Here is a 22,701-nt window from a genome sequence, read left to right as displayed (position 1 = left end):
GCCTCTCTAGGGACACTGGCCTGGCTCTGTTCTCCCCAGGCCTCAGGGTGCCTAAATGGGAGGCAGCCAGGGGAGTGAGGACCCACTGAGGGGCTCTGTTGACCAGGCTCAGCAGTGGTGCAGGTGATGTGAGCTGGAATCCTTCCCACGTGGCCCCCACAGTCCTCCACGCTTCCTCCCCAGCTGAACACTGCCTGCTCCAGATGTCTACACCTGGAGTCTGGGCCCCCCCCATCTGGGCAGCAGAGAAACTGAGAGACAGAGACAGACTGTGTCCTTACAGGCCACACAGCCTGCCAGGCCCCTATGTCCAGCCAGAGTCCCTGGTCAGCCTGGACTGGAGTGGTTGTTTAGAGGCAGGCTGTTCCCACGGCTGCCTCTCGCAGTGGGGGGCCTGTGGACGCCTCCTCCCACCCCCACCCAACTCCCAAGCCTCGGTGACATTGCTCAACCAGGAGCTAAAGTGCATTCCTGGGCTCAGGCCAGCCCACCCACCCACCCGCTGCAGTCCTGGAAGCCCAGAGGCCTGGGCAGCAAGAACAGTGGAGACAGCAGCGTGGGGGACGTCCCCCCTCCTCTCCCCACCATCCTGGTCAGGCAGAGGCCAGGGTGCAGGGACCGCCTGAGCAAAGGCCCAGGGAAAGGAATGGGTGTCATTCTGGTCCTGACCCGAGGCACAGCCAGGAAGGTCCTTGAATGTCCTTCCTCAGGAAATGATGGGGGAAGGGGCGATGAGAATGAAGGAGAGGATTTAAGTCCCCCAACCCCCAAGGTAGTCCTGGGCTGAGCCCCACGGGACCTGGAGAACCAGGGTGTACCCCACCAGCGTGTCGGGTCCAGGAAGCCTCGTGGCCAGCTCCCACTTCTCTTGCTGCTGTGCCACCCAGAGCAAGGCCTGCCCCTCCAGCCTCAGTCTTCTCCCCTGCAAATGGGGCCACGGCCTTTCCTCTCAGGCCAAAATAAGGATTGAGGCTGGGTGCAGTGGCTCACCCCTGTAATCCTAGCACTTTGCAGGCCGAGATGGGGGGACTGCTTGAAGTCAGGAGTTTAAGTCCAGCCTGGTCAACATAGTGAGACCCCATCTCTATTTGTTTAAATAATTTTTTTAATTAAATAAATAAAATAAGGATTGAGGAGTGACTCATACATCACTCGACTGGGAGCCCCAGAGACACAGCCCCCCAGGGCTCAGACCCGGTGGTATTCTACTCTGCAGGCACAAAACCCTGTTTGTCTATGGGCCCTTTGGTATCACCAGGTTTTCGGGGCTCCTGAAGGATAGCCCCGACCTGGCCTCACCTGGGCCCTGGCCCCAGTACCCCTGGTGATATCCAGGTGCTGGGCTGTGACCACCACCCCCCACCAGCCCACCTCCACCAGGCTTTCCCAGAATCCTGCCCCAGGTGTTGGAACTGTGCCTGGAGGAGGGAGCAGGCCCCGAGGGAGGCCTGGAGGGGCTGCCAATGGTGAAGGCTGCCGTGTCTAGTTGTTCCCTTCTAGACCCACTCCCTCTGGGCTGCGTCCCCGGCTGGTCCGCGCCCTGATCCCTGGGATCTGGGGACACCTTCCAGTTTGCTGTTCCCTGAGAATCAGGCCTCCCTCTGGAGAGGATCACAAGCTTGGGTTTCACTCTGGGCTTAAACTTGGAAACCCCCCAGGGGCTTGGCTCTGACCGAGATGTTTTCCTCCAGCCTCTTGCCCAATCCCCACTCCTCGGACCTCAGCTTCACCTCCCGTGTCCTCGGCAGGGTGAGCTGGACGCCTACGGGTCTGAGAAGGCGCCCGGGTTCCCAGCATCAGCGCTCTGCCTAAGAAAGGGCCAGGGTCGCAGCACCCCCTGGTGGCTGGTCCTAGGTGGTGTTGCTGCCCAGCCCAGGGAAGGGAGGGCCTGGTCCCAAGTCTGAGGGATCAGGGTGGGAAGGGGCAGGGCTTGGCATGGATCTTCCCCTGGCCCCCAGCCATGTGCCTGGCTTTCCCCATGCTAAAGATGCTGAGGCTAGTTCCAGTGCCCACATTGTGAAGATCTCCGAATCCCACCTCTCCATTCCTCCCCAGCCAGATGGCTCCATTTCACACACAATACACTGAGGCCCAGAGAGTGGGGAGCCAGGCCAGAGAGGCCGCCTGGAGCCTGGCACAGTGGCCTCATTTATTGTGCTGCTCTGCTGCTCACAGGGGAAACCCGTCCCCCAAAGTCCCCTTCCTGGTCCTGGTGAGTATCTTGACCCTGGATTGCTTGTCAGCCTTGTCCTCCTGGAGCACTCAGTAGCCGGCAGGCTCCCCGCCTTTCCTGGAGTCCGAGGCAGCTGCCCAGCCACCAGCCGTGCGGACGATGGCTTGCACCACAGCGATGAAGGTGGACGCGATCTGGGTGTGATGGTGCCGGGTCTCCAGGGCTGAAGTCACTGCCTGGGGGTGGGAGGAGAGGGGAAGCCTGAGCAGGGCTCCAGATGCCATCTGAACCACGCCTGTGTGGTCACAGACCTCAGCCTAGGTGGTGCCATTTCGGGCCAGGTCATCAGGAAGAGCAGGTTGGGGCCTGCTGGGTCTCACTGGAGCAGGGGGTTTGGCCCTCACGGCACAGGGGCTCCAGATGGCCCAGGCACTAGAGAGAGGACACCAACCATTGTCCACTCCGTGATGATCCAGGCCTCCAGCCCAGGATGCCCTGGGCCCCACACCATAACTCAGTTTCTCCAACCCCCGGCCCACCTGGTCAATATTTCTCTCCACTGTCGTGACGTTGGGCAGAAGCTGGTTGTGCAGCCGGGGCTCCTCCACGACCTGCTTCACGTCATAGCCAAACCAGAGGTTGTAGATGATGGCCTGGGGCATGGGAGTGTGATCAGCATGGCCTGGGGGCTGTGCAGGGTGGGCAGGGCCAGGGAGAAAAGGCGTGACACATACCAGTGCAGTGGCCATGGTGATCTGTGTGCCCCCAGCAGCTCCCACCACCATCCGGACCTGGCCGTCCTGGCCCACCATGATCGCCGGGCACATGGACGAGAGCGGCTGCTTCCCTGCGGCCGATGGGAGAAGACAGGGATGCCCGTCAGCTGCCTGCCCAGGACACCTGCCCCTCTCTACCCCAGTCCCCCTCCCTCGGACCTCCACCCCATACCTGGCTGGATGAAATTGGCAGGTGAGGGGGGCACCCCAAACTCGGTGATGCTGGGAGAGCTGAAGTCATCCATTTCATTATTGAACAGGATCCCGCTGACCGGGGAGCGGACCTTGGAGCCAAAGCTACCGCCCAGCCAGGTCAGACAGTGCCCAACCTCGCCTGGCCCAGCCTGGTCCCTATCCACCCACTGAAGCTCAAACATACTCCTTGAGAGGCCCAGGACAAGCTACCAAGGTCGGGCCTCAGTTTCCCACCAGGAAAAGAGGTGATGGAGCCACCTTACTGGATAAGCGGGCAGTCCCTGGGCCACCCGCCCTTGGCCCTGCCCCGCCCAGGTGGCCCAGCAGCCCCTACTAGAGGTTGATGGTGCTGGTGGCGGACACAGCACTGCCGTCCTCTGCGACAACAGACAGGTGAGCAGTGCCCCCGTCATCTGGCGTGTAGAACTCGGGCTTGTAGTAGGAGATCGGGTGAGTGGTGTCATCAGAGATCTGGGCCCGGAGCTGGGCAGCGAAGAACTCCGAGGTCATGTTGCGGACCACCTGCCGAGACCCCAGAGCTGGCCTGAGGAGGTGGGGAGGGAGGGTGGGGAGGGGGCACAGGTCTCAGAAGGCCCCTGACTGTGGCTCTGACCACAATCCTCCAGCACCCACAGCCTTCCGTGGCTCCCCAGGGCCCAGGGGCAGGCCCAGGACCTTGCATGACCAGTGGGACTCCCTGTCTCTGTCGTGTTCCAGCAACTCTGAATGTCTGTCTGCCTGGTCCTCAGCCTCCAGACCCTTGCCTCATTCAATCACTCATTCCTTCATGCAAAAAATATTTCTAGAGTTTGCACTGCATGCCTGGCACTGGGGAATCAACAGGGAATAGACACTTAGGTCCTGCCCTCATGCCAAGAAAAACAAACACACACAGGGAAAGTGCTAAAACCACAAGCCAGGTAAGGGGAATCAAGAGGCATGAGGTATGGGCAGAGTGGTCAGGGAAGGCTTCTTGGAGGAGGCAACATGTGAAAAGAGCCTGGAATGTGGCTTAATGGTCAGAGCCAGCAAGTGGATGGAAGAGCTGGCCTTAGCCAAAAGGGAGGGCAGAGGGACATGCTGTAGTGGCCCTGTCCCCTCAGAGAGACAAGACACCAGGTCACTGGCTGCGGCAGGAGTCAGAGGTGCAGAATGCTCACGGGGAAAGAGAAGACACCACCCGGGCAGCTGACGTCCCTCCTGGGAGGTCACTGGTCAGTGTGGGGGGGTCTGCAGATCTGCCCAGGAATGCCAAGGACCCGAGTAGGTAAGGAGGGATGTGAGGATCCTCAGCGGGAAGGGATATGACAGGGTCTCATAGGGACCCAGCATGGAGCTGGGGCAACTACTGAGTGAGTGGGTCAGGCGGTGCAAGGCTGAGGGTGGCATCTGGGAAGCGTTAGTTTGGAGTGACAGGGAGTGGGTGGCCGAGGTCTCTGTTCACCTGGCCCTCTCCCTTTCACCCATCCGTCTCACCATGCCCGAGGGCTGCAATGCCCCCATGCGTTCCTCATCTCAGCACTGAGCACTCGAGAACCACAGCATGTGCAAAGGACCTGAGGTAGGAGGGTGGCCACTAATTCCCCACACTGTCAGTTCTGTGGGGCAGAAGCCAAGACTGGGGGTCACCCACCAGTCCATCCGAGCACACAGTAGGCCCGCAATCAAAGTTTGTGGCAGGAATGGATTCATAAAGCATATGTGAGGCTGTAGCCGCCCTGGGGAGCCCACCTGATGCCTCTACAGCAGGCCCCACACCCACAGTGGGCCAGCCCCTGCCCCTTACCTCAGTCACATCCACAAACTTCGGGTCCTCAAGCAGGGTCCTCTTGGCGTAGGCAAACCAGAAAGCCTCTACAATGCGGTGGTACGTCAGGCCCTTCTGCTCGGGGTCTCCATGCTTGCCCGGGAGAAGTTGTACCCTGGTTGATCAGAGCCAGGTGCACGTTGCTGAGCCCCAGAGGCTCTGAGGGGCTCAGAGGGTTAACACCTGCCTGAGCCACTTTGCCCACCTCAAGGAGCGTTTAATAACCAATAGCAGCTGCTTCAGAAGGCTGTGGTGAGAGTGAAGTAAGGTGAGGGCTCCCGAGCCTGGACCTCGCATCACGCATGGCTCTGGCCATGCAGTGACCAAATGGCAGGGCCACCTACTGGATCGGGGTGCCCTCTGGACCAGGCCCTGCAGCCCTAAGCTCCTGCACCTCTCCCCCTCCTGATGACTCCTGTTCCTCCTCCAACCCTTGAGCATTGCCCGCTTCAGCCCTGTCGCTCTGCACTGCCTCCTCAGGACATGGTGAGCTGTGACGCAGGGACACTTCCTCCGGAGCTCAGTGATGGCAAGACGTGGCATGGGGGGCGAGCAGAGATGCAGCAGCGGTGGGGCGTGGGGAGAGAGAGGCAGTGTCATAGGCCCCACCGCAGGGCTGTGGTGCGACCACTCACCTTTGAGGATGTTGAGGATGAGGGCCAGCACGGGCCCGCTGAGCGGCGCACTGGGCATGTACAGCACCGCGTCTCCCAGGCTGATGTTCAGCGGGTGCTCGACCAGCTCAGCACGGTAGTTGTTCAGATCCTCAGCTGTCACAATGCCCCCTGCAATGGGACAGCAGCTCGAATGGGCACTGGGATGGGGCTGCACCATCGCGTGGAGGATGGAGCTGCACCAGTGGTGTTAGGGGCAGGCATGGCTGCATCATGGTGGTGGGGAAAAGCCTGTACCTACCAGGGAGGATAGAGTGCACTACTGGAGGGGTGGGACTGTGCCCTGGGAGGGGGCCACAGGCAATCTCACCTCCTTGGGAACTCTCACCCGCTCCTGAACTCCTGTCTCCCTGACACTGTTCACCACCTCACAGCCGGGCCGGGGCCACCTGCCCTCTGCCTGCTTGGCTTACCGGCTTCCTGTCTGCCCTCTCTCATCTGTGTCCAGAGAGTGTTTTCCTTTTTTTTCTTTAGAGATAGGATCTTGCTCTGTCAACCAGGCTGGAGTGCAGTGGCTTAATCACAGCCTTGAACTCCTGGGCTCAAGTGATCCTCCAGCAGATCCTCCCCAGTAGCTGAGACGAAAGGCGGCACCACACCCAGCAAATTTTAATTTTTTTGTAGGGTTTTGCTATATTTTTTTTCAGTATGCTTTGAATTTTTTGTGTTTTCTGGTTCCCCACCTCCACCCCCAATATGTTTATGTAGAGTCTCAATATTTTTTTTGTAGACTCGCTATGTTGCCCACGCTTGTCTTGGACTCCTGGCCTCAACTTCTACCTCAGCCTCCCAAAGTGTTGGGATTACAGGCATGAGACACCAAGCTTGGCCTCAGAGGGCCTTTTTTTTTTTTTTTTTTTTTAGATGGAATCTCGCTCTGTCACCCAGGCTGGAGCGCAGTGGTGTGATCTTGGCTCACTGCAAGCTCTACCTCCCAGGTTCACGCCATTCTCCTGCCTCAGCCTCCCGAGTAGCTGGGACTAGAGGCACCCACCACCACGCCCGGCTAATTTTTTTGTATTTTTAGTAGAGAGGGGGTTTCACTGTGTTAACCAGGATGGTCTTGATCTCCTGACCTTGTGATCCGCCCACCTTGGCCTCCCAAAGTGCTGGGATTACAGGTGTGAGCCACCGTGCCCGGTCTATGCTTTTTTTTTTTGATATGGAGTCTCGCTCTGTGGAGTGCAGTGGTGCAACCTGACTGCAACCTCAGCCTCCCGGGTTCTAGAGATTCTCCTGCCGCAGCCTCCCAAGTAGTTGGGATTACAGGCACAACCCACCATGCCCAGCTAATTTTGTATTTTTAGTAGAGACAGGGTTTCACCATGTTGGCCAGGCTGGACTTGAACTCCTGACCTCAGGTGATCCACCCACCTCGGCCTCCCAAAGTGCTGGGATTACAGACGTGAGCCACTGCGACCGGCTAAGATGGCCTTTTCTAAGTGGAGAATTCCTGCCGGTGCCCCTGCCGCTTGGCCTCTTCTCCTCATGATGAATGGATAGAGGGAGGCTCTTAATTCTCCCGGAGTCAGCTCCAGACAGACAGGGTATTGGCATGCCAATTTCCAGCCTCAGTGGTAAAGGTCAACACGCTAATCATCCTCCTCCATGAAACAGCGACAAAAATTACCTGAAGAAAGCCACAGCCAAGCTCCAGGCCCCTGCCTCACAAAACCCCTTCCCCATGCCTCTCTCAAGGCGACCCTCATCCCTTGTAACCCTCTTGGTGAATCAAAGCCCCCTCTACCTGGGCCTTAGCCCAGCGGTTCCTCTGCTTCCTCTCTCTGCCTAACAAAGTTATCTGCAGCCCAGCCACCACCTCCTCCAAGAAGTCCTCCTGGATCTTCAGGCTGTATTCTAGTGCTTCCTTAGCCCTGGCTCTTGCCTGCACCTGCATTTACCCCACCAGGGACTTGCTCTCCTGGACTGCAGGGCCTCTCTCAGTTTTGACATAACCAGGAGCTGTGGACCCACATGGCCAGTCACTGACCCGCCTCCACCAGGAACTTCCTGCAGGCTCAGGCAGGACAGGAGGACCCCAGGGCTCTGGGCCACAGCTCAGGGTTTCCACTGCACAGTTTCTCACCCAGGCCCCTGAGGTTACCCACTCACCGGCCGCCTGGATGTCCTTCACAGTCTGGGCCGTGAGGCTGCCGTTGTAGAAGGCCTGGGCACCCTCGATGGCCAGCGTCTCGTAGGTGTCAGCCAGCCGCGGCAGGGTCAGTCTCTCCCCCTCCCGAAGCACCTTTCCGTCCCGGCAGAACACCTCACTGGGGCAGAGGGGGCTCACGTGAAGCAGCAGGTGGGGTGGACTCAGGTAGACCACCCCCCACACCCATCCACATAGGAGAACAGAGCAGAACAGGGGCAGCGCCTGTCACAGGTGGGTGGCCCCGTCACTCAGCGCTCATCCTCCTAGTGTCCCTTCCGGGAGCCTCCTAGTGTCCCTTGCCACTCAGGACACACGGCCAGCCACAGTGGCCAGTGGGACCCCACACTCAGAATGTGTCCCCAGACGTGGTGGGAAGGGTCTGTATCTCCTCATCCCATTATCAGCGCAGGGTCCTGAAGGCAGAGGGCCGCTCCACTGCTGCTACGGCCTGCAAGGTCCTTGGGATGTGCCTGCACTGCCTGTGTCAGGGGGCTGCACCCACAGACATACCACAAGACAGGCTGCTGCTCAATGACGGTCCGCTTGTTTTCCAGGGCTGCTGCCAAGCCCTTGCCCATGGGGAAGCCCTGGCGGGCCAGCTGGATGCTGGGCTGGAAGAGGCGAGCCCAGGGCAGACGCCCATGGCGCTGGTGTGCCAGCTCATAGCCTCGGATCTCCCCGGGCACCGCCACTGAGAGCCCCCCTGGGGAGAGAGAGCCACAGTTAGTGACCCTGAGTGGGGGACATCAGGATCTCTCGCAGGCAGCATCCCAGGCACATTCCCTGACTTGCTTTACAGATGGGGCAGAGGCTTAGGAGGAAAGATATATTTTTTTTCTTTTTTGAGATGGGGTCTTGCCATCTTGCCCAGCCTGGTCTCAAACTCCTGGACTCAAGTAATCTGCCCACATCAGCCTCCTGAGTAGCTGAAATTACAGGCGTGAACCACCACACCCAGCAGAAGGGGATGTTTAAGGTATCATATTTGGGTTCGACAGGCAGGAGTGTACATGGACCAGGGATGTCTCAGGAGGGCACAGGAGGGGAAGCAGTAGCATGCGGCTGGGTTTTGCTGTCCCAGGATGAAGTGTCTGTGCAGGTGCCTGCATGTCTAAAATCCTGTGCCAGGCCAGACCCCCTCCCATCTCGCTGACCACAAAGCCTTATCCTGTAGGACTCATGGGCTCCACCAGAATGTGCCAAAGCAAGAGCAGGTCCCGCCCTGACCCAGGTCAAGCACAGGCCACCCTCAAGACCCAGCCAGCCCCAAGAAAGGGCTCCCTTCCTCTTTTCTACTGCCCCAGAGAGGCAAGACTGAGCCTTAACCTCCGTCCTGTCCCCTCTCCCAGCCTCAGTTTCTCCATCCAACTATAAAGGTTTTTGTTTGTTTGTCTGTTTTGAGACAGGGTCTCACTCTGTTGTCCCAGCTGGATGCAGTGGTGCAATCACGGCTCACTGCAGCCTTGGCTTCCCAGGCTCAAGCAATCCTCCCACCTCAGCCTCTGAAGTAGCTGAGACTACAGACATACTCCACCACAGTGTCTATTTTTTTCTTTTCTTTTTTTAGATGGAATTTCACTCTTATTGCCCAGGCTGGAGTGCAATGGCATGATCTTGGCTCACTCCAACCTCCATCTCCCGAGTTCAAGCGATTCTCCTGACTCAGCCTCCTGAGTAGCTGGGATTACAGGCATGCACCACCATGCCTTGCTAATTTTTATATTTTTAGTAGAGATGGGGTTTCACCAGGTTGGTCAGGCTGGTCTCGAACTCCTAACATCGATGATCTTCCCTCCTTGGCCTCCCAAAGTTCTGGGATTATAGGTGTGAGCCACCATGCCCAGCCCAAGTTTTTTAACTTTTTTTTGTAGAGACAGGGGTCTCGCTATATTGCCAAGGCTGGTCTCAAACTCCTGGCCTCAAGTGATCCTCCCACCTCAGCCCCCCAATGTGCTGGGATTACAGGTGCACCTAGCCTATAACGGGTTTTGCCTTCCAGTTCTGACTTTCAAGGAGGTCTTTGGAAACAGACCCCTGGGCCTGCTTCCCCCCTGAGCCCTACTGCCCATATGGACACTACAGACACTGACCCTTTGCCCAGAAAGGTACAACTATGGCCTCTGCCCCCAGGTACTCTCCTGCTCTTGCCAGAGATGTTGGGGCCATCTGGCTACTCCCAGGCTTGGGGGCTGTGGCTCTAGAACGGCCTCTTCCACCCTGAAGCCTGGCACAAGTTTCCAAGAGCCAGTGGTTTCAATTCCTAGAAGCTGCACATACATCCCGGAAGGTCTGATACCCAGCACATGATTCCTTCCACCTTGCAGTTAGATAGAAGTTCTTCTTTTCTTCTTCTTCTTTTTTTTTTTTTTTTTTTTTTTTTTTGAGACGGAGTCTCACTCTGTCACCCAGGCTGGAGTGCAGTGGCGCGATCTCGGCTCACTGCAAGCTCTGCCTCCCGGGTTCATGCCATTCTCCTGCCTCAGCCTCTCCGAGCAGCTGGGACTACAGGCGCCCGCCACCACGCCCGGCTAATTTTTTGTATTTTTAGTAGAGCTGGGGTTTCACCGTGGTCTCGATCTCCTGACCTCGTGATCCGCCCGCCTCGGCCTCCCAAAGTGCTGGGATTACAAGCGTGAGCCACCGCGCCCGGCCCTTTTTTTTTTTTTGAGACTGAGTCTTGCTCTGTCTCCCTGACTGGAGTGAGTGCAGTGGTGTGATCTCAGCTTACTGCAACCTCTGCCTCCCAGGTTCAAGCATTTCTGCTGCCTCAGCCTCCCGAGTAGCTGGGATTACAGGCACATGCCAGCACGCCAGGCTAATTTTTGTATATTTAGTAGAGACAAGGTTTCGCCATGTTGGCCAGGCTGGTTTCTAACTCCTGACATCGGGTGATCCACCCACCTCGGCCTCTCAAAGTGCTGGGATGACAGGCGTGAGCCACTGTGGGCCCAGCCGAGACAGGAGAAGTTCTAATGTTTGATAGCAGACCAGGGTGACGATGCTTAGCAACAGTATTTTGTATATTTCAAAGTAACTGGAAGAGAGGACTATGGTGCTAACACCCAGAAATGAAAAATATTCAAGGTGACGGAGACCCCAAATACCCTGCCTTGATCATTATACACTCTATGCATGTAACAAGCACTCACATGTACCCATAAATATAGAAAATATCATGTATCAATGTCAGAAAAAAAATCTTCTCCTGACCTCGGGCCAGTCAGGCTCTCATGCCACCACACTTGCCAAGCTCTCCGGCAACCCCCACACTGCCAGACCCAGTGCCCCTTCTCAGCTTTACTGGGCTCATCACTCTCCCTGAGAGCCGCCCCTGCATCCCAGCACCTGGCTCCACCCGAGTCTCCCCGGCCTGCCATCCTAGCTCCTACTCTCCCCTCTGTCTTTGCTTTCTCTCCTGGTGGTCAGCCTGATATCTGAGCTTCAGCCTCCATTTATGCACTGACAACTCCCAAATTGACCTGCTGGCCTGGACTGCTCCTCTGATCACCAGACCCGAGTATCTACCTGCCTGCTCGAAGAAAGCATCTCAAACTTCAACATGCCCAAAACCGAGCTCCTGAGTGTCTGCTCAGACCTGCTTCCTGAGAGCCCTGCATGTCTCCGTTAAGGCCACCCCATCCTTCCAGGTACAGAAGAAAGATCTGGGGTCCTCAGGGACGCCCTACACAAGCATCACATCCAACCCATCCTCAAATCCACAGGCTCCACTTCCAAGTGTGTCTGTCCAGTGTCAGCCACTTCCCACCACCCTCTCCACGAATTATTGCAGTGACCTCCGGACAGGTCCTCACATGCTCCCTGCCCCTTACACAGCAACCCAAGGGGTCCATAGGCCAGATCCATCCCCCTCATTCACACACTCCAGGGGTCCCCACTTCCTTCAGACAAGAAGCAGAGGCTTCACCCTGACCTAAGAGATCCCACACAACCTGGGCCATTCCCCTCGGGTCACTTGCTGCAGCCTCCCCAGCTTCCCACAGGGCTCTGTCCCTGCTCATCACACCTGGATCACTTGGTCTTCCCCAAGACACCACACAGCTCCCCTGACCCCACCTCTGCCTCTGGGTCTTTGCTCAGATGTCCCCTTCCCCGACTAGGTCACCCTCCATAGAGTCCCAGATTTTGAGGCCCTCCAGGTCTGTTTTTCCACAGCCCATAACACACCCACACCTGCCTAGTTTCTCCTCCCACCTGGAATGTCACAGATTTCATCTGCTGTCTTTGTTTTTCACCCCAGCTTCAGGAACAACACCTGATTCTTTAAGAGATGCTCAATACATTCTAGTTAAAGAAATGATTCCCAGCATCCACAAAGTGCCCAGCCTATGATTCCCGCATTCTCTTACCCTGAGCAACTTCATGTTTACAGATGCTGAGTTTCTCAATGAGTATTAAAAAAAAAATCAAAGATTCACCAGCCGCGGTGGCTCATGCCCATAATTCCAGCACTTTGGGAGGCCGAGGCAGGCAGATCACGAGGTCAGGAGTTCGAGACCAGCCTGGGCAACATAGTGAAACCCCGTCTCTATTAAAAATACAAAAACTTAGCCAGGCATGTTGGTGGGCACCTGTAATCCCAGCTACTTGGGAGGTTGAGGCAGGAGAATCGCTTGAACCCAGGAGGCAGAGGTTGCAGCGACAGGAGATTGCACCATTGCACTCCAGCCTGGGAAACAAGAGCGAGACTCCGTCTTAAAAAAAAAAAAAAAAAAAAAAAAAAATCAAAGATTGAGTATGTTGCAGAAGACTCCAAAGGGCACCACCCAGGACCCCCACCTGAGATCTAAAACTTGCTATGGTGAGTGTGTCCTGCCCCTCCATACTCCAACTTTTTTTTTTTTTTTTTTTTGAGACGGAGTTTCACGCTTGTTGCCCAGGCTGGAGTGCAGTGGTGTGATCTTGGCTCACTGCAGCCTCCACCTTCCGGGTTCCAGTGATTCTCCTGCCTTAGCCTCCTGAGTAGCTGGTATTACAGGCACACGCAACCATGCCTGGCTAATTTTTGTATTTTTAGTAGAGACGGGGTTTCACCATGTTGGCCAACCTGGTCTTGAACTCCTGACCTAGGTGATCCACCCACCTCAGCCTCCCAAAGTGCTGGGATTACAGGCATGAGCCACCGCGCCCAGGCTTTTTTTTTTTTTTTTTTTTTGACAGGGTCTTGCTTTGTTGCCCAAGCTAGAGTGCAGTGGTACAATCATGGCTCACTGTAGCCTCAACCTCCTGGGCTCAAGTGATCCTCCCACCTCAGCCTCCCGAGTAGCTGGGACCATAGGCACACACCACCATGCTTGGCTAATTTTTGTTTTCCATTTTTTGTAAAGACGGAGTCTTGCTATGTTGCCCAGGCAGGTCTCAAACTCCTGGGCTCATGTGGTCCTCCTGACTTCGCCTCCCAAAGTGCTAGGATTACAGGCGTGAGCTGTTGAGACCCTTCCATCCTCCAACTTTTATCTCACAATCTATTGTGCCTCCTTTGAGGACGGACAGTGGCTTCCTGGATGGACAGTGGCTTCCCCTCAGGTACCTGGGGAATTTGGGGGCCTCCTCTCCACTTAAGACCAGATTAAAAAAGAGAAACTCCACCTCACACTCTAGAGCACCATTCCCACAAATGAACAAATGAGTGAATGGGATGCCTGTTGAAAAGGCAGGGTATAGACGGCCTGGGTTCAATTTTAGCTTCACCACCTCCCAGCTGTGTGACGTCAGCTGATTTGCATGACCTCTCTGGGCCTCAGCATCCCCACCTGTAAAATGGGAATCCACACAGCATCCCCACCCCAAAGGAGCAGGGAGGGGTGTGAGGGGCTCGTAGGTGAAAAGCACAGAGCAGAGCGTGGGCCCCAGTGAGCCCTGGTCCATGAGGGCTGCTAGAGTAATAATTATTCTCTCCATGTGTTGCGCAGAGTGGCCCCGGAGGCCTTAGCAGAAATAACAGAAGCTCCCGGCCCTTTACCCTGGTGATGATGGTCCTGACCACTCATTGTGGGAGGGTGCTGTGGGACCAGGAAGGGATGGGGGGTGCTAGAACTGCCCCTGAACCCTGACAGGGCCAGGCTCCTGTGGGCAAGGCCCCTTCCTGGTGGCCCAGCCAGCTCTGCACCCACGCCCCAAGCCTGCAGGACTGCTTACCATCTTGGGACTGCTCCGAGCTGTTGAACATGCTGGCAAAGGCCAGCCTGGGGGCCACCTCGCGGGCATTGATGACCTCAGCTTTTCCTAGAAGAAGCAGCAGGTAGCCAGGCCTGCCACCCAAACCCTTTATGCCACGTGAGCCTGGGGGCCACCCAGCTGTGCCTCAGCCCAAACCACACCCCCTGCCCCTCTCCCTCTCCTCTCCCGAGGCACTCACACGTGGTGCTGTTGTAGATGGTGAGGAAGAGGCCACCCCCGATGCCCATGCTGTGGGCATTCATGAGCCCCACACACAACAGGGCTGCAATGGCTGCATCCACCGCAGAGCCACCGTCCCGCAGTGCGTCCCTGCCATGTGGCACATAAAGGCATGAGAACCTGCAGGCTTCCATCCTGGCCCCGCATACACACCCTGCTGCCCGCTGGCCCAAAGGAGGATGAAAGAGAAGTCCATTCGAGTTTTGGGTTTGTTTTTTTTTCTCTTTCTTTTCTTTTCTTTCTTTCTTTTTTTTTTTTCTTCTTTTTTTTTGAGATGGAGTCTCACTCTGTTGCCAGGCTGGAGTGCAGTGGCACAATCTTGGCTCACTGCAACCTCTGCCTCCCAGGTTCAAGTGATTCTCCTGCCTCAGCCTCCTGAGTAGCTGGGACTACAGACACACACCACCACACCTAGCTAATTTTCATATTTTTTAGTAGAGACGGGGCTTCACCTTGTTGGCCAGGATGGTCTCGATCTCTTGACCTCATGATCCGCCCGCCTCAGCCTCTTTTTTTTTTTTTTTTTTCTTGAGACAGAGTTTCTCTTTGTTGCTCAGGTTGGAGTGCAGTGATGTGATCTCAGATCACTGCAGCCTCAATCTCCTGGGCTCAATTGACCCTCCCACCTCAGCCTCCCAGGTAGCTGGGACTATGGGCACACGCCACCATGCCTGGTTAATTTTTTCTGTCTGTTTGTTTTGTAGAGATGAGGTTTCGCCATGTTGCCCAGGCTGGTCGAGAACTCCTGGGCTCAAGTGATCCACCCACCTTGGCCTCCCAAAGTGCTGGGATTACAAGTATCAGCCACTGCATCTGGTCTTTGTTTTATGAGACAGAGTCTCACTTTGTCACCCAGGATGAAGTGCTGGCACTGTCACGGCTCAATGCAGCCTTGACCTCCTGGGCGCAAGCAATCCTCCCACTTCAGCCTCCTGAGTAGCTGGGACTACAGGTAAGAACCACCACGCCTGGCAATTTTTTGTCTTTTTCGTAGAGACAGGGTCTCCCTATATTGCCCAGGCTGATCTCGAACTCATAGGCTCAAGCAATCCTATCACCTCAACCTCCCAAAGTGCTGGGATTACAGTTTCCTCTTTTTCCTTTCTTTTCTTTTTCTTTCCTTTTTTTTCTGAGACGGAGTTTCACTCAGTCACCCAGGCTGGAGTGCAGTGGTGTGATCTTAGCTCACTGCAACCTCCACCTCCTGGGTTCAAGTGATTCTCCTGCCTCAGCCTCCTGAGTAGCTGGGATTACAGGCACACGCCACCACGCCTGGCTAATTTTTTGTATTTTTAATAGAGATGGAGTTTCACCATGTTGGCTAGGCTGGTCTTGAGCTCCTGACCTCGGGTGATCCACCCGCCTCGGCCTCCCAAAGTGCTGGGATTACTGGTGTGAGCCACCTTGCCTGGCCAGTTTCCTCTTTTTCAAGCAAACAAATGTACATGACCTTTATAATTGGGGCAAAAAGGGAAATTGCTATATTTTATTAATAACATTTTTCTTTCTGGCTGGGGATAATGGCTTACACCTGTAATCTCAGCACTTTGGGAGGCCAAGATGGAGGATCACTTGAGGCCAGGAGTTCAAGACCAGCCTGGGCAATATAGTGAGACCTCATCTCTCAAAAACAGTCTTTTTTAATTAGTCAGGTGTGATGCACGCCTGTAGTCCTAGCTACTCAGGAGGCTGAGGTGGGAGGATCGCTTAAGCCCAAGAGTTCAAGGGTGCAGTGAGCTATGATCATGTCACTGCACTCCAGCCTGGGTGACAGAACAAGACCCTGTCTCAAAAAATCAAAAACATAACATTTGTTCTGTTTAAGTCTTTAGGAGGGAACTGATCTTTGTATATAACATGAGATAAGAGTCTAAAATAGAATAAAACAGTAGAGGCCAGGCACCATGGCTCACACCTGTATTCCCAGTACTTTAGGACGCTGAGGCAGGAGGATCACTTAAACCCAAGAGTTTGAGGCTGCAGGGGGCTATGATTGCTCCCCTACTGTCCAGCCTGAGCGACAGAATAAGACTTGACCTTTAAAAAAAGAAATAAGCTGGGTGTGGTGGCTCACACCTGTGATCCCAACACTTTGGGAGGCCAAAGCAGGTGGATTACCTGAGGTCAGGAGTTCAAGACCAGCTTGGCCAATGTGGTGAAACCCCGTCTGTACTAAAAACACAAAAATTAGGCCGGACACGGTGGCTCACGCCTGTAATCCCAGCACTTTGGGAGGCAGAGGCGGGCGAACCACGAGGTCAGAGGTTCAAGACCAGACCAGCCAACATAGTGAAACCCCGTCTCTACTAAAAATACAAAAATTAGCCAGGTACGGTGGCACATGCCTGTAGTCCCAGCTACTTGGGAGGCTGAGGCAGGAAAATCACTTGAACCAGGGAAGTGGAGGTTGCAGTGAGCTGAGATTGCACCACTGCACTCCAGCCTGGGTGACAGGGTGAGACTCCGTCTCAGGAAAAAGAAAAAAAAACAAAACAAAACACAAAAATTAGCTGGGCGTGGTGGTGCACGCCTGTAATCCCAGCTACTTGGGAGACTTAGGCATGAGAATTGCTTGAACTTGGGAGGCAGAGGTTGCAGTTAACTGAGACTGCACCACTGCACTCCAGCCTGGTGACAAAGCAAGACTCCGTCTCAATAAATAAATAGACATAAATAAAAATAACAACCAAACAACAAAACAGTGGAGTTTATCCAAAGAGACAGAGACTCTTAGAACTGAGAAGAGGGGCCCTGTTGGGTTCTAGGAGACCCACACTCTGCTCTCAGGGTCACCGTCCCCTTCCCGGAGGCTACTAAGAGAGTCCAAGCGAAGCTTACATGTGGAGAAACTGAGTCTCAGAGGGGCGAAGGTATTGTCCAGGTCCACTTGCCCAGTGTCCAGGGCCCATGACGCCATTCCCTGCCCTGCTCACCTTCCAATCTCTGAGCAGTGCTTGGCATCTGCAGCCATGGCAACCCTGGCATACATATGGTTGTCAGGTTCCTTGGAGGCCAAGGGCAGCGAGAGACAGAGGCCAACAATGTCCAGTGCCAGGACCACAGCCAGCAGGCCCAGCACCATTAACTTCTTCATGGCTCTGCTGCACTCACGGGGTAAGGAGCAGGGTCAGGCCCAGCCTCAGACACACACACACAACTGAGCCTAATCCAGGCTGAACAGAGCAGCTTCCCAGGATGCAGCAGAGAGAGGAGTATGAGGAAGAGGTAGACACGGCAGCCAGTCTGAAGTTTCCTGGTTAATCCTTCAACCCAGCTTGATGGCTTTGTCACCACAACCCCAGAGCCACAAGGGTGAAACCAGAGCACAGCCCCAACCCCATTCACAGGCAGGAAACTGAAGCTTAGACAAAAGGGATTTACCGAGGTCAGCTGGCCCCAGGAGGTCTGCAGACCTGCGGGTGAGCCCCAGACCCACCCACCCCTGACCCTGCCAGCCCCCAGCATGGAGTCACTATCCCTGGATATGAGAACGCACAGATCTCTGTGGCTTCCCCAGGCCTGTCTACACCCCTGGACCGGATGTTTACCACCCAGACGTGGAGTTGGAGTCCGTCTCCCACACTATCCAACCTTGTGGCACAGACTTGAGAATTAGAAAAAACACCCCTTCGGTAAGATTTAATAACCACTACTTGCTGGAAACCTGTCGAAAGAACTATATTTATCCCTATATATAGAGCTGAGAGGTGCCAGGCGCCCCCTGGAGTTTGGCAATGACCCCTTGCATGACCAGCCCTGCCCCACCCCAATCCGCAGCCACAAACAGAACCCAGGAGTGAGGCAAGCATGGCCCAAGGACACAGGGTCCCCCAACCCCATCACAGCTCTGGCTCTGCTCCAGAGCTGACCCCCCACCCCCACTCAGGGCTGCCAGATCCTCCCGGGCCTGTTTCTTCATGCTGCACTCTTCCCTCTTAATTCCAAGAAGCCACGGCTCTCTCAAGAGTTCTTCACACAAGTCAGGTGACTCCCCCCAGCCCTCCTTCACCCACCCGCACACCTCACTGAAACCCACTCATCAGCCAAGAAACAGGCCCCCAGCCCAGACCCAGTCAGATAAAGAATCCAGGGCTCTGCCCACCTGTGGGATCCCTCTGCAGGATGCACCCACACAAGTCTCACCCCCTTGGTGAGCTGAATGAGGCTGGGTTTCAGCAGGAGGTAGATTAGACCAAAGGTTCCCTGAGAGATGGAGCCACAGAGCTGGGATGCAGCCAGATGCCCATGCCAGGAGGAGCTGGAGATGTAAGCATCTGAGGCCCCACAAGGTCTGAGGAGCCTAGATCACCTCTACAACCCCAGGGCAGGGGATGCCTCTCCTAACAGGCTCTCTCCCCAACTTTCAGGGCTACAGGCAGGGCTTTAGGAGATGTCACTCCAAGGACCCTGGTCACGTGGACTGAAGGGAGTCACATGATCCAGGAGGGTCCTTCCTCAACCCCCAATTTCAGGGATCTGAGCAGACAGGCTGGCGGAGGACCCCAGACAGCGGAAGCAGGGGGATGAGGCCCATCAATCCATCACGCCCTCACCTGCTCTGCCCCATTCAATGAGATGGGGTGGATGCCCCCACAGGGCTGGCAGGCCCAAGCCTCTCAGCCCTCAGATCGAGGTCCACACATGGTCTGCAGCCTGCCAGAATTGTCACTCTTAGCAAGGCTCACGCTTACATTCCTTCTTTCATTCCACCATTCATTCTCCCATCAAATCCTGGTCCCTTCAGATTCTTCTCTCAAGGAGCCCTGACCTGGCTGGGCATGAGATAGTATGGTCACCCCAGGGGGAAGAGCCCTAGGGAAGGGGCAGACGCCAGAATAGGGGCCTTGGGAATCCAGCCCGAGCTGGGATTGGATTTGGGGAGGACCTACCAGGCAGAAGGAACCACCTGAGCCTGAAGGCCAGGAAATGGAGCCTTTTCCAGGAAGTGAGGGCTGCAGGGGACCTCTTGACCACCCTAGGCCCTTCCTGAGCCCCGAGGTGTCAAGGCTGGAAAAGGAGGTGGCCGAGCTAAGACCTTCAAGGCCAGGCCAGTCTGGACTTTGAGAGCCCTGGGAGGCTGGTGAATGTGTCACCAGGCCCAGTAACCCATTAACCCTGGCTCACTCATTAAGACCCTGGTGGATGTCTATTAACTCCTTGGGCAGTTTCAGGAGCCAGGCAGAGGGTAGGGGTCATGGGAAGAAGGGAGTACTGATTGGGGCGCTAGGTGGAGGCTCGCTGAGCTGGCTCTCTTGTGTCCTTGTTCCTTGAGGAGCGTTCCAGGGCCAAGCTGGCCTCCAGCCAGGGGCAGCTGCCAACACAGCCCGGGGGGGCACCGCCCCACCATCCCAGTGACTTTCATTTCCTTATCACTCCTGTGTACTGGCACCAGCAGCCCACAGTGCCTCGGGGGCCTTGGCCAGACAGGAGGCTCAAGGGGCCAATCCAGTGCCTGGCTCAGCATCCAGCCACACTGCCCCTCTGAGAAATGGGCCCACTGTGGCCTCCAAAGCCCTGTCTGTTTCAATGGGCTGGGATCTGCCCCACCTCTGGATCTGGGAAAACAAGGCCCTGGTGGGGCAAGAAGGGAGCTCCTGGCATAGGAACCTGCAGCCTGAGAGGGGAAGGGACCTGCCCAAATCCACTCGGCAGGACAGTGACCCATGACACCAGGAAGGCTGTGCAAACCACTTCCTGCAACTGGCGTCTCATTGCAGCCCCACCCCATTGACAGGTCCAGGAAGCTGACCACACTGAATACCACAAATCACCCAGAAAGCCTCATGCCCTGAGTGGGCCATGGTGAGGGCCATGGCGGGATGGGGTCGGGGGGCGCATGGGGGCGTGACATCCCGAACTGCAGTCATGAGGCTCTACAATGATCAAGCAATGTGGATGGGTCCAGATGTAAGCCGTGCCTGGCCCATACTCCAGAACCGCTGGAACAACATCTCAGGGACCCCTGGGAGCCAGGACATTTTGTGTCCCCTGGTGTCCTGCACCAAGGAGACACTTGGTAAACTGGCTAAATGAAACTGACTTCAGATCCAAGCATCATAGCATTGGAGTCAATATTAGGATCACAGAATCTCAAGTGTTTGCTCTCTGATCTTCTAGCATCCCAGAAAGGTTGGCTTACATACCTTCCCCAATGGGGAGCTCACTACCTCCAAAGATAGTGGGACTGTGGTTGATTGGCGAGTTCTTCCCAACATTAAGTGCCAATTTGCCTCTTTCTAACACCTGCTGCAGGTGGGCCTGGCCTCAGATCCTGCCCACTGTCAAAGGCCACAGAGCAGAGCAGCAGGGGCCACCCCAGATCCTGTACCTGACCACAGATTCTCCGAGCCACAAAGACCACACTGAAGGGATGGGAGGAAGACTTCAGCTCAATGAAAGGGCTGGTGCCACTCAGCTGTGATGGAGGGAGGTCAGCACAGGCCAGCTGTGGGCATGGGCAGAGCTCTGTGCCCCCAGAGCCTGGCCAACACCCCCAGTGCCATTTGCAGCACTTGTTATTCCAGCACCCACCTTTGATGTGAGGACACAGTCTGCAGCATGGCCAAGTGCGTAGGCCCTTCAGAATTGTCAGCTTGTGAATGCCTGGGAGCACCCAGCAGCAGGGCTGGCCTGGCACTTGATGGACCAAGTCCAACTCCCAAACTCAGAGGGATAATGGCAGCGGCATGGGCCCTAGAGTCCCTGGGTTCAAACTCAACCCCAGCCACAGATAGTGTGGGTATCACAGCAGCCTTTCCCTTCCTGGCCTCAGTCTCCTGCCTGAAGAGCAGGGATAACTAGAACAGTTGCTGGGTGGATTCCCTGAGATGACCATGCACAGACTGTAGGAAGCACCTGCTACTTTCAAGGCCTCACAGGGTCTGGCCAGGCTCCAACACCAGGCCTGTAGGAGCTTCTCTCCTTTCCTGATGAGCAGCTCAGAACAGGGGCCCCCTCCTGGCCGCCCTGTCCTCCCTGCCCAAGGCACCCTCCACAAGTAGTATTATCACATCACCTGGTAATTATCTGCAGTGTCTGAAAGCTCCGAGGAGGGGTTGGGGGTGGAGGAAGACTGTCCATGCCTGATCTCCAGGAAAGCCAACCCGCTTCTGTCTCAAGGCCTCCCTGGTGACACACCCAAGCCCACCTGTTCACCCACAGCCCCTGTGACTTCACTGATGCCAAAACTGCGCAGCACTTTCCATGCACGCCATGCTCTCATCTGGACTTTTGGGGACCTCCCCCTGCCTCATAGCAGCACCTTCCCAACCTCCCTCGCTTCCTGGATGCTGGGCTCAGGAATGCTCTCACTGATGAGTCTGCGCCCTGCTGGCTAATGTTTCAGACGCACCAAGTGGATGTGCCCAAGCCTGAGCTAAGCAGCTGCTTCCCCAGACCTCCTACTGCCAGGGCAGCCAGAGTCTAGCCCGGGGCAGCCGTCCCTGCATCCTCACTGGTCCTATCCAGCTGCTCCTGCCTCTATACCTCACTCCCAGCCTCACCTGATCCCCAGTCCCCACGGGCCACCCCTCTCACCCTGAGACTTCCAATCACAGGTCCCAGCCCCCCTGCTGTTTCTCTACTGCAGCCTGGGCACTCAGCATGCAAATCTGAGCATTCCACTTCCCCACTGGGAAAAAAAACACACCAAAGGCCCCCTCGTCCTACCTTGCTGGTGCCCGTTCTTTCCTCTTTTTTTTTTTGGAGTGGGGCAGCTGGTTATGAACCATCATTTCCTCTTGCTCCTTCCCGGTCTTTGGGACTTTGCACTGACTCCATTATCATGGAGGCACTCTTCAGACACCGGTCACAATGCCACCTCCTCCTGAAGCCCTCCGGCACTGCACCTCACTCTGCAGGCCGGCTGCTACTGCTGCCTCCTCCACAGTATCCACAGTGCCCAACAATCTTCACTGAATGGATGGATGCCAGCTGTCAGGTGGCTAGCTGTTTTTACTAAAATGCATCTTCTAGGACTTTACACTGAATCTACCTAGCCACCTGACAGCTGGCATCTCTAATCTTGTAATCCCAGCACCATGGGAGGACGAGGTGGGTGGATCACTTGAGACTAGGAGTTCAAGACCAGCCTGGCAACAACTTGAGACTAGGAGTTCAAGACCAGCCTGGACAACACAGTGAGACCCTGTTTTTAATTTTTTAGTTAATTTTTTTTTTAAAAAGGCCCAAGAGGACAGGGTTTGGGGAGCTTTATGTGGAGGGTGACAGTAAAGGGAACAAGAACTCATCCATGGCCAGGCGCAGTGGCTCATGCCTATAATCCCAGCACTTTGGGAGGGCGAAGTGAGTGGATGGCTTGAGCCCAGGAGTTCACAACCAGCCTGGGCAACATAGAGAGACCCCGTCTCTATAAAAATAAAAAAATTAGCTGGGCATGGTGGCACATGCCTGTGGTCCCAGCTACTTGGGAGGCTGAGCGGGGAGGATCACTTGAGCACGGGAGGCAGAGGCTGCAGTGAGCTGAGATAGTGCCACTGTACTCCAGC

At 55.7% G+C, this 22,701-nt stretch overlaps 1 protein-coding gene across 1 annotated transcript; it reads right to left on the bottom strand.

The window, feature by feature from the left end:
- Positions 1-2,131: 2,131 nt before the first annotated feature.
- On the bottom strand, positions 2,132-14,290 carry LOC129467506 (glutathione hydrolase 1 proenzyme-like). Its single transcript, XM_063623421.1, is given in 12 exon segments — positions 2,132-2,409; positions 2,713-2,826; positions 2,908-3,020; positions 3,122-3,246; positions 3,479-3,666; positions 4,931-5,037; positions 5,040-5,066; positions 5,587-5,736; positions 7,738-7,895; positions 8,288-8,480; positions 13,934-14,020; positions 14,154-14,290. Coding segments are annotated over 11 exon segments (1,353 nt in total). The 5' UTR covers positions 13,965-14,020; positions 14,154-14,290; the 3' UTR covers positions 2,132-2,262.
- Between the last annotated feature and the right edge of the window lie 8,411 nt (positions 14,291-22,701).

The sequence above is a fragment of the Symphalangus syndactylus genome, chromosome 18, assembly GCF_028878055.3.
Source record: "Symphalangus syndactylus isolate Jambi chromosome 18, NHGRI_mSymSyn1-v2.1_pri, whole genome shotgun sequence".
Taxonomy (NCBI): Eukaryota; Metazoa; Chordata; class Mammalia; order Primates; family Hylobatidae; genus Symphalangus; species Symphalangus syndactylus.
Note: the sequence above shows the minus strand (reverse complement) of the source record. Positions and strands in the feature narration are given on the sequence as shown.